The sequence below is a fragment of the Fomitiporia mediterranea genome (assembly GCF_000271605.1).
Source record: "Fomitiporia mediterranea MF3/22 unplaced genomic scaffold FOMMEscaffold_3, whole genome shotgun sequence".
NCBI classification, from domain to species: domain Eukaryota; kingdom Fungi; phylum Basidiomycota; class Agaricomycetes; order Hymenochaetales; family Hymenochaetaceae; genus Fomitiporia; species Fomitiporia mediterranea.
In genome coordinates this window covers 2273067-2287276 of record NW_006760388.1, presented here as the reverse complement: position 1 = coordinate 2287276, position 14210 = coordinate 2273067, and the positions used below count along the sequence as shown (strand labels likewise).

Here is a 14210-nt window from a genome sequence, read left to right as displayed (position 1 = left end):
GAGGTTCGGCGCTATGCGCATAGTATTTGACTGGGTAGCATTCGAGATGTTGGGTCTAGACGTATCATTCATGTCTTTGATAGGAATGCGTCGAGCCGGAGTTCGATTTGGATCGTTGAGTGCCGATGTCAAGTTCAGCTTGATAGGTGAACTTGGAGCTAAAAATGGCCTTGTTGTCGAAGAACCACGGGCAGGAGTTACAGTATGAGAAGGGAACACTCCCGGAGGTGGACGCTGCACGCTGCTAATCGAAGGCGGAGGTGCAGGTTTTGCAGGTGATGTCATTTCCTTGTCTTCTGTTGGCGCTGTCACTCCTGATCGTTGAGGGGTAACGGGAGCGACTGTTTCCTCATTCACCTGAGCCGATAGGGCAACGTCTTCCAATGATACGAGGTTCGACAAAATGAAAGCAGAGCCCGGGGATAAGGACTCTGCTAGTTGTACATCGGTCGTGTCTGAAAGACCCTCGGTACACCTCTTAGCACGTTTCCGTTCTCGCCTTTCACTTCTTGAAGGTGACTGTAACAATTCGGTCTCATTGTCGGATCCATCATGTACAACGGGCCAAATGCTCTTCTTCGGCGACAACGATGCTCGAGTTGTCCTCCCAGAGCTACTGCGCCGTCGTTTACGGGTCTGCGATCCTTCAGAACGAGGCGCCTTAACTTTAGGCGGACGACCAGGTGTAGATAATTGCGTCGTGTCTTGTGGAACGGGTAGAGGGATTGCGCTTAGCCTTGGACTCCGCCTGAGAGAAGAGCTCGGATCGGGGACTACTAGGCGTGCAACAGGAGTCTTCTGCACTTCGGCCTGACTTACTTCCGGATGGTCACTGTCAGAGGACTGCGATGCTGTATCTGATGTCTCCGGTACGTAGGCAGTAGCGGGAGCGTCGTCTACTGTTTCAACCTTCTCGAGTTGAGGCACGTGTTCCTCCTTATTTTCTTGAACCTGGGGTTCCGCATTTATCAGGAGGAGACCATCGGCTTTGATAGTATGATCTTCTTCAGCAATTCCTCTGGGCTCGGCTCGAGGAGATGCACTTTGTAGAGGTGAAGAGAATAGTAAATCATCTACTGTTTGTTGCTGAGCACGGCGCGGCGATGGGGATCGAATTTCAATCTCGTTTGGTGAAGAAATGAGTACTGAGCGATCGAACGATATTAGATCAACTTCGGCTTCGGGTTTGGATTTGGGTTCAGGGTCCTTCGGAGGTGAAGAACTAGTGGTGCGCCGAGGCGTGGGTGACCGTGATGAAACCCTCTGAGTTGTAGGCGTAGGTAGCGTAGACACATCGGCTAATAGAAGCGGAGGTGGCGTAGGAATATCCCTGCCTTCGTTCGCCGGTTGTAGAGGTGAGTCAATAGCAGCGTCGGAGCTTTCTGCAGAGCTAGGAATAGATGGGAAGACAAGTTCTTTTGCCAGCTTTGAAGTCAATCGGGGTGTTAGTGACTTGCGCAGCGGCTTTGGTGGGGGCGATGGATTGTCGTGTGCTCGCATTATGCGGCTTGCTATGGCGGAAGATGGTTCTGAGGAAGCAACTGAGTCAAGCGTGCGGTAGCAGTGGTATTGTGTACCCACCATCCTTTCGAAGAAATTCGAGATAGGGCGTGTCCTGCCACGATCCTTCACGGGTCGCCCCGGTCCCGCTGCCGTCCTCCCTCCGCGCCTCATCCTCCTCATCCTCCTCTTCCTGTTCACTTTGTTCAATTATCTCGGTTTGCGAAGAGTTACGAGCAGGGGGGCTAGACAAGCGCGGTGAGCGACGGAGAAGAGAAGATGGGCCAGGCTCGCCAACGTTGAGCTCGTTTGGCTCCTGTGAAGAGGCCTTGTCCACTAATGCTGCGAGTTTCTTCTCGGGAGAGGTGAATTGGCCGAAATAAATTTTCGCGGAGGAGGTGTTGACTGCGTCGCTGTCTGTGCTGTTTGAGCTCGGGGATGATGGTGAGCCGGGGACGACGACGCCGTCCATAGCGGAGTGTGTATGGGCTGGGATCGACTAGCACTGTGGTTGTACTTTGGTGTTTGGAACGCGCCAGTCACGTGTGGTGTCCTACTGCCTTTTCTGGCTGGGCACGCCTGCTCACCGAATGCCACGCAGCTTGGGGCAACGTAATTGTATTGCATTTATATATAGAATAACTTCTAGTATCTGTAATCTTTTCGACAATTTCTCGGAAATTTACCTGCTTAGCAATATAATTGCAGCGGGACGTGTAAGGGAGAGGAGTGTAGAGCCCCTTTCTACACCGAACGCGGCGCAGGTCCGCAGGAACAGGGAACGGTGAATCCTTTCCGCCCTCGGTCGTCGCGGCACAGCCTGCGGTACTCGTTTTGAAGAGCGCGCCGGAGTCTCTTCTCACCCTCCTCTACCACACTCCTTCATCCCCTCATCGATCTGTCGTCGCGCATACGCGTGCGGAAGAGCCTTCCTCTCCACAATATCTATTCGCGACCAACATGGCCGTCGAACCATTCCTCGGGACAAGAGCCCAGAAGTCGTTTGTTGCCACCAGTATGTCTCTCATCTCACCGTTATACCCGACGATAATCACTTACGCCATCTTCCAAAAGTTATCTTAAGTTCGTTCATTTCTTGTCCGAAGATGCTTTGAGGCACGCGCTGAACGATTGCTCTCTTGTCCAGATGCCATTATCGTGCTCACGATGGTCGCGATACCTTTCGGCTTCGTAAAATTTATTTTCTATCAATGTCGGGAGCTGCTCTGCTAACATGGGTTCAAGGTCGAGGCCAACGTTGATACCAGTTCAAGATCCAGTTACAAGGTACACATGACATTTTATGCTTCACACGCAGAATACGGCTGACAATCTCGTAGACAATTCCTTGCTATTTGGCTTTGTTCGGACTCGCAGAGTGAATATCTAGTTCGAGCGATTTACTGTGTCTTCGTGCTCACCTGTTATAGAATTTTCGAGCTACTCATGGCTTTGGATGCCTTGAAGCTTCGTAACATTATCCAGCTGGTTGGAATTCTCGGTGCGCAGCTTTTGCGGACGCCTGCCCTAACTGTCTCGACTCATCTGCCCCTAGCATTTCACGTCGCACTGATCGTATTCTCTGCACTGCAAGTGCATGAAGCCCGGGATGCCCTTGTCTTTAGTACCGAAATTCCGTGCATCACCTTCGTTGTATGTAACCCCTTTCATTCCCATTCGAACTGCTCGGGCTCACCATCTTCCGTTAGGGATGTGATGGGCCACACACTCTCTGGCGACGTGTTGAGCCCTTCTTGATTGTTGTTCCTTGTATACTCTCCTTGAGTTGGCTTGTCATGCTTTTCCATGTACGAGAGCTCTTCTCTGAGTTTGGGTGCGTTACTTCTCCATTCTACCAACACAGCAGTCTGATTCGTGAGTACAGCTGGGCAGTGTTCCAAGTCGTCGGCGCCAACCCCGTGATGAAAAGTGCGTTGCGATGCTTTCTCTAAGCAACGCCTGCTCAAGCGTCTCTTTAGCTATGTACCAGTGGTACCAGATCTTGATTTGTTTACTCAAATTCGACTTCTTTTGTTTCACTGGAGTAACGATGCAGGCAGGATCATACAACTTTGCTCGAGGAAATTATGCTGACGCTGCATATAGATGCTCATTATCGTCCTACCGTCGGACTCTGCAGAGTTTGGTTTAACAATCGCCGCTATTCCAATCGTCTTAGTGCTGTTAGTAATCTGTGGTATTGCTGTGAAACGGGAAATAAAGTGGTAGGAGTGGCGCGTGCATCACTGTTGCTCTGGCAATTGCTTATGTCCTGCCCCACCAGGATTATGACAATATCGCTTATTCTTATGTTGGCTGCGGAAACCTATTTTAGTACGCTTCGTTATTCACCACTCATGACTAATTCTGAATCCTCTCCTCTTTCAGTTTACAAGCTAGTCCGGTTCTTCTCACCCGTCTCAGAGGCCGAATACGAAACGACTCGGGCAACTCTCACCGTATTCAGTGAGTAATTTAGTCTTGTTTGTGATGGAGCAAGTTCCGGTATTGATGAAACAATTAGCCATCGTTGCATTCTTGTTGCTATTTGCAACTTTCGCCGTTGGTCTCCGGTGTTTTTCCGACTTTGACAAAGGTCTTGCAGATGCAAAGATGCACGGTCAGTATTCCAAGGTGGACACTGGTGTTAAAGAATTCATTGGTAATTAAACTATTTTATTTACATCTCAGATGTACCTGAAAAAGTAACCTATTCGACTCCCAATACTCCAGGCGTAGGCGAGCGACAAAGCTCGTACTACGGTGGAGTTCCGCTGCAACCGAGGCTCTCAATAGAGTAACGGGGTCGAACTGTTATGATTCGCTGGGTGTACCGTTCTTCGTCTTACATATGTTTGTCACGCATTTCAATTTCAATTTTCACTTCAACGGATGTCGCCATGTTTTCACGACTTATTTATCTTACTTCTCAAACTATTTGTGATAGGAGGTATCTGGGATGTTTGGTTGTAAAATCGGACCAGAATTGTTCTGTATTTAACTTAACGAGAATTTGATTAGTGTGTTCCTCAAATTCAACAGTTTGATGGTAGCATGTATACAGTTGTTTGTCCTTCTATTAATTATTTTAAAACGCGTATCACGTGAGGATCACGAGCGACACGACTCGCGTCAATTCGACTCGAAGTTAGCTCTGCTCTCTACGCCAAACCTTCATCACCTCCCATGGATCAAGAAGACCCTATCACGCAGTTCTTTCCTGGCCAAGAGGATGTAGACCTGTACGCGGTCCTCTCACTTGAATCATCTGCGACACCGGACGCCATTAAGAAAGCCTATCGTCGACTCGCCCTTGTACATCATCCTGACAAACATGTGAACTCCTCTGAAGAGGCGCATGCGGACGCTTCAGTCAAATTCCAGCAGGTTGGATTCGCTTATGCTGTCTTGAGTGATGAGAAACGACGCGCGAGATATGACAAGACTGGTCGGACAGATGAGGGCTTTGAATTGCAGGCGGGTGAGGATGGGTGGGACGCGTACTTCTCGGACCTATTCGATACGGTCACAAAGGGCAAGCTGGACGAGTTGAAGAAAGAGTATCAAGGCATGTGTAACACGCCCTACAATATTCATCATTCTTGCTGAATAACTACGACAGGCTCCGCTGAAGAGGTTGAGGATATAAAACGCGCCTACCTTGAGACTGACAGCACTATTGGCGAGATCATGAATCACATACCCCACTCCACTTTCGATGACGAAGCGCGCTTCATCGTTCTGATTACCCAACTCATAAAAGACGGTGAACTCCCCGTGTCCAAGGCGTGGGAGAAGAGCGTCAAAGACGAAAAAGCGAAACTTGTTCGTAAGAAACAAGGCGAGAAGGAGGCCGCGGAAGCGGAAGAGCTCGCGAAGGAGCTTGGTGTATGGGATGAATTCTATGGAAGTGGGAAAGCTGGTCCAAGGAAGACGAAGGGAAAGAGCGCCTCGAAGGACGCAGATGCGAATGGAGCGGATGACGATACCAACATCTTACAGGCGCTCATCCTGAAGAAGAAGAAAAACATGGACGGATTCTTCGATAACCTTGCTGCGAAGTATGCTGAACCTGAACCGAAGGGAAAGGGTAAGAAAGGCAAGAAGCGAGGGAACGATGAGGATGATGCGTCTACAGGGAAGAAGTCGAAAGCAGCGCCACCGGAAATTGATGACGAGGAATTCGAGAAATTGCAGCAAAAGCTGTTTGGAGGCAAACAGAATGGGTCAGAGCAGGAGGCGACTGGGAAGAGGAGGAAGGTGTCAGCAAGGGGCGGCAGAGGAAAGGCAGCCAAGTAGTACCATCTTTTCCCATTTGTACATTTCAGCTTATTCTTCTAGACTGCATGCGCTATCCACATCTCATGTATGACATTCGCTGGTTATTATTGCTGTGTAATTTCTGTATTGTTTAACTTTAACCAAGCCTGCCACGCCGATCACAAATTTCCTTAATTGACCGTGTGAAAATCGCCGAAAGTTTCTCTTCTCTTGACTCTTGACCGTCTCCCGAAAAAAAGTTAGATCTCGGTTTTTGGTCCACCTTCAGTCCTCTGTAAAAGCATATACAACATGGCATTCGGTAAGAAACAAAAGGATTCCTTCAAAAGGGGTGGATTTAATGCTTATTTTGACACTTAGGTGCATCTGGAGGACGTGGGGGATTCGGCGGCGGTCGCGGTGCACCTCGAGGTGCTCGGGGCGGACGAGGAGGATTTGGTGGAGGAGATCGAGGCGGACGTGGTGGAGTAAGAGGAGGGCGTGGGGGTAAGTTATACAAGCCTATCTATCTAAAGCAGACTCATTGACGAACTTCAAGGTGGTAGAGGAGCACCTGGAGGCCGAGGAAAACCAATGGGTCGCGGAGCTATGCGAGGCGGAAAGAGAGGAGGCGCGAGGGGTGGTGCGAATGTCATTGTCGAACCGCACAAGCATGACGGCGTCTTCATCGCTAAGGGTAAAGAACACATGCTCGTTACTAGGAATCTTGTTCCCGGAGAGTCTGTGTACGGTGAAAAGCGTATTAGTGTTGACGGTAAGGAGGAAGGCACGAAGGTCGAGTATCGAGTATGGAATCCGTTCCGTAGCAAGCTTGCTGCTGGAATCTTGGGCGGTGTGGAGGATATTTACATTGCGCCTGGGAAGAAGGTGCTGTACCTTGGTGCTGCTAGTGGGACGAGTGTGAGCCATGTAGCGGATGTTGTCGGTCCTGTGAGTCCTTCACCATGCAAATTTTGAACTATGACGGCTCATTTTAGTGTTTAGGAGGGAACTGTTTATGCTGTAGAATTTTCAAACCGCTCCGGTCGTGATCTTATCGGCATGGCCAAAAAGCGAACAAACGTTATCCGTATGCGTTTCATATCCACTGTCTGTCACTGTATGTTAACTTACCGCTCTCTAGCCATCATCGAAGATGCTCGTTATCCATCAAAATATCGAATGCTGCTATCCATGGTAGACGTAATCTTCGCAGACGTCGCCCAGCCAGACCAAGCTCGCATTGTCGCGCTAAACGCGCACCAATTCCTAAAAGACGGAGGCCATGTGGTCATCTCAATAAAAGCAAATTGCATTGACTCAACGGCTCCCGCAGCTGTTGTGTTTGAGAGCGAACGAAACAAATTGGCAGCAGAGAAAATCAAGCCGCTCGAACAACTAACTCTTGAGGTACGGATGCGCGAGATGTTCAATATTTCGATTTCTAATCACTTTATACATTAGCCGTACGAACGTGATCACGCGATGGTTATCGGTGAGTTGTATTGTCTTCTGTGGAAAGAAAGAAGTGAACTCATCCCATTCCGATCGCAGGCGTCTATAACCGGCACTTGTAGAAGTTCCGATGAGTAGTTGTACTATTTCTATGCTGGCCTGCTCTGCTGTCACATATATACGGCTTTATCTCTACTTCTTGAATTTTGTCTTCCGTGTAATTCGTCCTTTTCATTATAAACGCGTACCTTTTTGTGATAATTTTGCGAGCGGTGAACCTGTGCAGTGATCGACACGTCAGACTTTGCCAAAACCAGCGCGTCCACGTTCGCCGCATCTTCTCTGCTGCGTAACTCTGATCACAGCGCCGACTCTTGCTGTTTTCTCTTCCACACTAGAATCTGCATTACTGCGGACAACGACAAGTAAAAAAGACAGAGCTGGTCTGTGGTGGACAGACACAGTGCTAGCATTAATCCCGACGAGCCTCGGACGCGCTTAAATCGGATGCAGCGACGGCCCTCGCAGGTCGCTCTTAACCTCGGTTATTCTCCTCCCGCTAGTCCTACCCGCACCTCTTCTGAGTACGAAGAAGTAAACTACCCAGACGCCAACTATTCCTCATCACATTGGCCTTCGTCGCAGCAGGAGGAGGAGCTACCCCTGCACTACATGACCGAGGAGACTGCGCGTAGGAGAGTAAAGGCTGGTGGCGCGCCTTCTAATGACTTGGGTGACTATAAGCCCGAGTCTGCGTATGGCTATAATGATGAGGGGAAGGATGTGTACAATAAAATGAGGCCTATGAAGGGACCAACATTGGGAGGTAGACCTCAAAGGCCGCCACCGCCGCCGCCCACGAACTTGGTGAGTGCAATGTTATGAGCTGGCACTCGCAGATTTTGGCTCGAGTTTACTAACTCTTCTTCTACATGGATACAGACAGAGTTCATCCAGCAGAACTCAGAACACATACCGCCCGCCATCTACACGCTGCTGTCATGTTGGACGCGCTTTTACCGCATCGGCAAATCGAATGTTGTCGTTTGGGACGAGGCGCACTTTGGCAAGTTTGGGTCTCATTATTTGAAACGCGAGTTCTATTTCGATGTGCACCCTCCACTTGGGAAGATGCTTGTTGGGCTTGTGGGTTTGCTTTCAGGTTACGATGGTCACTTTGATTTCAAGAGCGGGACTGAGTATCCTGAGGGATTGCCGTACGTGGCAATGCGAGTGATGTTGGCGTGTTTTGGTGTTGCTTTGGTTCCTTTGGGTTGGTACACGGCTGTCGAGTTGGGTATGAGTAAACGGGCATGTCATCTGGTCGCTTTAATGGTTCTCTGTGGTAAGTCCCTCATTTCAGAGGATGTATTAACACATTGCTGAACGGACACATTTAGATATTGCTTGGATTTGCATCTCGCGATTTATCCTCCTCGATGCGATGTTGCTGTTCTTCACGTTCACTACTGTATTCTGTATGGCCAAATTTAATAACCAGCAATGGCGGTAAGAAGAATTATTACAGCTTAGAAACTATGTTCATGCTCGATATAGATCGTTCACTCCGGAATGGTGGTTCTGGCTTACCATGACTGGTATATCTATTGGTTGCGTGACTAGGTGAGACGATTTTTTCATAATACAGAATTGTCCTATTGACGTCTCGTAGCGTGAAATGGGTTGGATTTTTTGCGACAGCCTTGGTCGGTGCCTACACTATCGAAGACTTATGGAACAAGTTCGGTGATCTTCGTCTTACTTATGCAAGTAACTTTTCATGTACCTTTAGTCCCCTGTGCTGACTATTTATTCAGCGAGAACAAGCAAAGCATTGGGGCGCTCGAATCGCATGTCTCATCATTGTGCCCATCTTGGTCTACATGACGACATTCAAAATCCACTTCTTGGTTCTTAACCATTCTGGCCCTGGTGATTCTCAGATGAGCTCGTTGTTCCAAGCGAATCTCGTTGGCAATGATTTTGGAAAGAACCCCCTCGGTATGTTTGAGGAGTATCATACACATTGAGCGGCGCTAACGACGTGCGTTTTCAGAGGTTGCCTTTGGCTCAAAACTTACGTTGAAGAACGTGGGCTACGGTGGTGGACTACTTCATTCTCATGTTCAAACCTACCCAGTCGGATCAAATCAACAGCAAGTAACTTGCTACCACTACAAGGACAACAATAACGAATGGGTCGTCCTTCCTAAGTGGGATGAGCCGCCTGTTGATTTGAACGGTCCTATTCGTTTCTTACAGGATGGAGATGTTATTCGTCTGCAGCACGGTCCGAGCACTCGGAACCTGCATTCTCACAATGTTCCTGCGCCCATTTCGAAGTTAAACAACGAAGTGTCATGTTATGGTAATGCGACAGTTGGCGATTTCCATGATTACTGGAAAGTGGAAGTTGTTGATGATCTTAAGCGAGGGAACAAAGATCACGTTGACCGCATACATTCTTTGACGACTCGCATGCGTCTCCGCCATGAACGAATGGGGTGCTACCTTCGGGCGGCCAATGCGATTCTTCCGGAGTGGGGTTTCAAGCAGGTCGAGGTATCTTGTACCAAGGAGAACAACCCGACTGATGTCCACACTTGGTGGAATGTCGAGAGCCACTGGAATGACAGACGTAAGCTTTCTACATGTCCAAAATTCTCCTTTGACTGACGTTTATGTAGTACCTGCTGGTGACACCAAGTTCTACAAGTCGCCGTTCCTTCGCGACTTCTGGCACTTGAACGTTGCGATGATGACTTCCAATAACGCACTTATTCCGGATCCGGATAAAGAAGATATTCTCGCTTCCAACCCTACTGACTGGCCGTTCTTATATGTGGGGCTACGTATGTGCGGATGGGGCGATCAACAGACGAAGTACTACCTGCTGGGCACGCCTATCATTTGGTGGGCGGGATCTACTGCTCTTATTGTCGCACTTGTTGTATTGGGCGTGTATCTCTTGAGACAGCAGCGGAAGTACAAGGATTTCGATCCAGGTTAGGATAGCATTATATGTTTACAGATTCCCTCTTTCTAACCGTCCGATTTATAGACGAATGGGAACATTTCTTATATGTTGGCAAGGTTGCATTCATTGGCTGGGCCCTGCACTACTTCCCGTTCCTGATAATGGGACGGGTGACTTACATTCATCATTATGTTCGTATTTATGTTCTGACCAGGGTTTGCTACGAGACATTGACGCATAGCTTACACTAACAGCTTCCTACTCTATTCTTCTCCGTACTGATGTTCGCACACCTACTCGACCATTTCGTCTTCACGAACCGCCGACTCGCTGATCGTACCAAATGGGCCGTCTTTGGCGTCACAGCTTTCGCAATCGTTGCGAACTTTTGGTGGTTCCGTGGTTTGGCGTTTGGTATTGATGGTCCGATTAAGGAGCATTGGGGTTTGTTATGGCGTAAAGTGAGTACACAAAAAACATAAAATGTTTTTTATTGTAATGCTGACTGCGATTATTTTTGCTAGACGTGGAATATCTACGACCAGGTACATTTCTAGATGGTTTGTTGGTTGGATGTCTCCTAGTTATTACAAAAATGTTCGAGTGGAGCTCGTGTGCTCTCTAATATATATTTATTTTTGCTCTCTTTGGTGTTCGCGATGCGCCATCTTCAATCAGCGATAGGTTTTGAAAAGTCACAACTGCACATCTCGTTGCTCAATTCGCGAAAAGTTAAGTGAGTGTGCAACTCGTCAAAACCATCTTGTCATTATATACAATAGATCGCAGGACAACATTTTAGCGTGTCAATCAGGTTCTTTTTATATCAGCAGTCTCAACAGGCAGACGTACAACCATGGATCAGATAGACGGACAAACAAACACGAATACGAATGAATGGTAGGCGTCGTGATACAACAAGCACACAGGCATACTCTCCCCCCCCCTTTCACTTAAGCCGCCTCAGCAGCTACGGGAGCTTCAGCTTCGGCTGCTCCAGGGCAGTCACGAAGGATGTGCCTGAAGAAAGAATCGTGTCGTTGATTTAGTTGGTACTCTTGGAATAGATTTTTGTCTCAGAGGCAGGTGTCACTTACCCTTCAGAACCGCACTGGTAGCACACACGTTGCTGAGGTTTAGGGCAGTCACGGCTTATATGCCCCTTTATAACAGTTAAAACGTCAATACTGAGGTGTTGAATAGCATTTATGACGATGAAAGCATACATAGCCAGAGCAATTGTAGCACTTGGCGCCCTTAACGCAGTCTCTCGAAAGGTGGCCCAAACCTCCGCATGTAAAACTTGACCGGCATAACATATATCCATTTAAGCGGCATGTAGAATATTCACTGTGTACAACTTACCAGTTTTTTCCTCTCATATTATCGTTATACCCTCCGTACCCTCCTCCTCCTCCTCCGCTTCCTCCACCAACAGCCTCAGGGCAGTTTCGGGCAATATGCCCTGCCTTTGAGCAGCGGTAGCATTCTTGGATCGAGCTTGCGTTGTTGTTGCTGCTGTTGTTGTTGCTAAATGAACTGTAGCCACCACCGCGCTCTGCGGGCTGGTCTGGGCAGTCTCTTGCCTTTAGACGACGGGTAGAGTTAAGGTTTTTGGCGGAATGAATTGATTCGGAAGGTTACGCACTAGATGGTCAGTCTTTCCACAGCTGTAGCACTCCCTTGACTTGGGCGGACCGACGCAATCGCGGGAAACATGGCCTTCTTCGCCACCTATAACCTCATAGTTATAATTCATTAAATAAAAGGACGATAAAGCAAATTACTAACAATTATAACTGCAATTGATTTACGAGGAGCACCGTCAGCATCAAATTGATACAATCCACCTCCTAAGATACTGTACCATTTTTGATCTTGTGTGCATTCTTTTGCTCTGTGGCCAGCTATACAGATTCAATGTTGGATGGAGCGGTAGTCGCATTTGTTGTAGAGGATACGAATTTATTTTGGTGGGATATATTTTGACAAGGTGCAAAATATCATCATTGATTCGTTCAATTGAACAATCGTCGCCAGTGCAAGAAAAGATATAAACAGAAAAACGAAATAAGTAATAGTTAGCAACACTCGCGCACGGCAGGCTATAAATGGCAAACGGGAAGAAGCGAAGACTGAGAGAGTCTGGGAAGCAGAAATAGCCAACCATATAGGAATGACATTTGACGCAGAACGCAACGAAAGGAAGTACAGATAAATGCAAATACGACGTACTCATGCCACAGTTAAAACATCCATGAGCACGAGACATTTTGGCTCCTTTTTTAGCTGAAGAAAATGGGCGTCATCAGTAGGAGGGACATCAGAGCGCTGGCCGCCGCAAATGAAGCTGAAGCAGCTGCACTCTGCAAACACCTCATATCTTATATTGTGCAAAGGTTGACACCCACTGATATAGATTGGTGGAAGTTGGGTTCGAGGACAGGTTTGAAATGAAGTGGGCGTTGGTGACAGTCTGAAGACAAGGCTGCGTACACGTGCACAGAAGATTCATACTGTCGGTGTCGGCTTACATAACCGACTCCAAGAATTGTGAAGAAATGAAAATAAAATCCAGAAGCAATGAAATATGTACATTGGATTAAGCTACTTCGGCTTTTCAGAGTCTTTTGCGTCTCTACTAGAATCATCCTTGCCGGATTTCACGTCACCATCTTGTTCACCCTTCTTTACATCGTCTTTGTCGGTCTTCTTCGTCTTGTCCTCTCCCTTTCCTTCCTCCAGCTCTGCCCTTCCATTCGCCTCCTTATTGTCCACCAATGCGTGCAGAGCAATTACCGCCCGCAACAAACTGCTAAGATATACGACCAGTAGTTGGTCATTGGTGTTTGCCGTAAAGCTCTGTGTAAGGGATGGATCCTCGAGATCTGGTAAGAGATTGAAGGTATCTTGTAAATGGTATATTATCTGATGATTGATAGGCATTTTCCCAGAAGCGACGTCCACAAGATAGCTCTGCACTTCTGAGAGACGAGACTGTAACCCTCTGAGGGACGCTAATTGCTCGCTCACTCGGGTTGCAAGCGTTGTTGTTGTCGAGTCTTTGATGTCGCGAAGGAGATGTTCTACGCCAATCTCTTCTGCCTCCTCCGCTTCGATTGCGGACGGAACGTGTAAGAAAGTTTTTCGGGTCTCTGTACCATCCTGTTAAATGATGAGGAGGTTGTCCAAACTTCGCAGTCATACAGACATACATCTTTAATTTCTTCCACTGCAAAGTAGGCATCAGTGGGTATGCCAACGGTCTGTGGTCGGACATCCACAATAACCATGACCGGGCGAGGAATGAAGCGCTTGAATAATTCGTTTATCTCCAAGTCCGAAGCCCGCAATTTCGGACCAGAATGGTACCACCCAATCATCCGTTCACGAGCTGCACGCCACGCGTTGAGTCACGCTTGAACTCAGAGGGACACTTATCCGCACTTACCATTAACCTTTTTGAACATCTCCCATACGGTCTCAATGTAGTTATGGTCAAGGAACCAAGTCTTACTGTCCTTCTCGTCTTCCTCGAAGGGCACCGCAAATGAGTTCGCCACGTTCACTGTCTTGCCGTTGTCTTGTCCTAGTAGCACCCCGACGACTCGTTTCGACGAACTTTTCGCGGCAGATCGAGCATGGTGATCAGCCACGGATAGTAGGACAAGTGGGTGGACAACTGTGTATCCAAATGAGAAGGAGATCGGCGCGAGGACGTGAACAACTCCTACCTACTGTAGTGCCTTGAAGTTCCAAAAGCTACGTGAATTGGTAAGTTCGGTGCAATTAGAGCGTATCAGGATGCTGTAACTAACCTGTTCTGTTGTAGTTGCGACCATGGCCAGAGTATTAGAAAGGAGAGAGTGAAGGTGTAGAAAGTCAAGCTAAGGACGCGTCATGGACGCGCGTTCGATTTGATTGGCCGTGTTTACCTCTTTTCCAAAGGAAGTAACGACGATCACTGAGGTCAAGCTCTCACGTTTCAATTCAACTATCCACATGGGGCATTTCACAA

General features: G+C 48.1%; 6 protein-coding genes across 6 annotated transcripts; 4 read left to right on the top strand and 2 right to left on the bottom strand.

Annotated features, from left to right (window-relative positions):
- The first annotated feature begins 2403 nt into the window (after window positions 1-2403).
- FOMMEDRAFT_145248 (uncharacterized protein) lies at window positions 2404-4516 on the top strand. Its single transcript, XM_007263971.1, has 15 exons — window positions 2404-2519; window positions 2579-2583; window positions 2648-2691; window positions 2746-2787; window positions 2841-2878; window positions 2931-3001; window positions 3056-3153; window positions 3210-3334; window positions 3386-3429; window positions 3480-3556; window positions 3607-3725; window positions 3785-3834; window positions 3889-3966; window positions 4025-4120; window positions 4192-4516. The coding sequence occupies exons 1-15, from the start codon at window positions 2461-2463 to the stop codon at window positions 4299-4301; spliced, it is 1056 nt and encodes a 351-aa protein (XP_007264033.1). The 5' UTR covers window positions 2404-2460; the 3' UTR covers window positions 4302-4516.
- Window positions 4517-4686: 170 nt separating this feature from the next.
- On the top strand, window positions 4687-5799 carry FOMMEDRAFT_79608 (DnaJ-domain-containing protein; the record flags this gene model as incomplete). The annotated part of the gene is made up of 2 exons (XM_007263970.1): window positions 4687-5074; window positions 5123-5799. The coding sequence occupies 2 exons, from the start codon at window positions 4687-4689 to the stop codon at window positions 5797-5799; spliced, it is 1065 nt and encodes a 354-aa protein (XP_007264032.1).
- Window positions 5800-6036: 237 nt separating this feature from the next.
- Window positions 6037-7460, top strand: FOMMEDRAFT_18118 (Fibrillarin). Its single transcript, XM_007263969.1, has 7 exons — window positions 6037-6082; window positions 6142-6267; window positions 6320-6711; window positions 6766-6850; window positions 6905-7170; window positions 7225-7255; window positions 7315-7460. The coding sequence occupies exons 1-7, from the start codon at window positions 6073-6075 to the stop codon at window positions 7335-7337; spliced, it is 933 nt and encodes a 310-aa protein (XP_007264031.1). The 5' UTR covers window positions 6037-6072; the 3' UTR covers window positions 7338-7460.
- A 131-nt stretch (window positions 7461-7591) lies between these two features.
- Window positions 7592-10882, top strand: FOMMEDRAFT_119247 (glycosyltransferase family 39 protein). The gene is made up of 11 exons (XM_007263968.1): window positions 7592-8082; window positions 8158-8560; window positions 8616-8724; window positions 8773-8838; window positions 8888-8981; window positions 9033-9216; window positions 9272-9853; window positions 9903-10220; window positions 10277-10383; window positions 10447-10653; window positions 10717-10882. Exons 1-11 carry the CDS (start codon window positions 7723-7725, stop codon window positions 10747-10749), a joined length of 2463 nt encoding a protein of 820 aa, XP_007264030.1. The 5' UTR covers window positions 7592-7722; the 3' UTR covers window positions 10750-10882.
- A 403-nt stretch (window positions 10883-11285) lies between these two features.
- On the bottom strand, window positions 11286-11951 carry FOMMEDRAFT_79565 (uncharacterized protein; the record flags this gene model as incomplete). The annotated part of the gene is made up of 4 exons (XM_007263967.1): window positions 11286-11354; window positions 11419-11494; window positions 11558-11778; window positions 11841-11951. The coding sequence occupies 4 exons, from the start codon at window positions 11949-11951 to the stop codon at window positions 11286-11288; spliced, it is 477 nt and encodes a 158-aa protein (XP_007264029.1).
- Window positions 11952-12759: 808 nt separating this feature from the next.
- Window positions 12760-14034, bottom strand: FOMMEDRAFT_139199 (Mov34-domain-containing protein; the record flags this gene model as incomplete). Its single annotated transcript, XM_007263966.1, has 5 exons — window positions 12760-13357; window positions 13408-13586; window positions 13644-13874; window positions 13927-13954; window positions 14011-14034. The coding sequence occupies 5 exons, from the start codon at window positions 14032-14034 to the stop codon at window positions 12800-12802; spliced, it is 1020 nt and encodes a 339-aa protein (XP_007264028.1). The 3' UTR covers window positions 12760-12799.
- Window positions 14035-14210: the final 176 nt, after the last annotated feature.

What these genes read in the sequence shown, in the direction of transcription:
- FOMMEDRAFT_145248 (XM_007263971.1), top strand. Translation starts at nt 2,461, where the DNA reads ATGGCCGTCGAACCATTCCTCGGGACAAGAGCCCAGAAGTCGTTTGTT. An exon ending in TCGCGATACCTTTCGGCTTC is followed by an intron (nt 2,692 to 2,745) that starts GTAAAATTTATT and finishes CATGGGTTCAAG; the next exon opens with GTCGAGGCCAACGTTGATAC. An exon ending in GTGAAACGGGAAATAAAGTG is followed by an intron (nt 3,726 to 3,784) that starts GTAGGAGTGGCG and finishes CTGCCCCACCAG; the next exon opens with GATTATGACAATATCGCTTA.
- FOMMEDRAFT_119247 (XM_007263968.1), top strand. Translation starts at nt 7,723, where the DNA reads ATGCAGCGACGGCCCTCGCAGGTCGCTCTTAACCTCGGTTATTCTCCT. An exon ending in CGCTTTAATGGTTCTCTGTG is followed by an intron (nt 8,561 to 8,615) that starts GTAAGTCCCTCA and finishes GGACACATTTAG; the next exon opens with ATATTGCTTGGATTTGCATC. An exon ending in TTTTGGAAAGAACCCCCTCG is followed by an intron (nt 9,217 to 9,271) that starts GTATGTTTGAGG and finishes GTGCGTTTTCAG; the next exon opens with AGGTTGCCTTTGGCTCAAAA.
- FOMMEDRAFT_18118 (XM_007263969.1), top strand. An exon ending in TAGCGGATGTTGTCGGTCCT is followed by an intron (nt 6,712 to 6,765) that starts GTGAGTCCTTCA and finishes TTTAGTGTTTAG; the next exon opens with GAGGGAACTGTTTATGCTGT. An exon ending in TGATCACGCGATGGTTATCG is followed by an intron (nt 7,256 to 7,314) that starts GTGAGTTGTATT and finishes TTCCGATCGCAG; the next exon opens with GCGTCTATAACCGGCACTTG.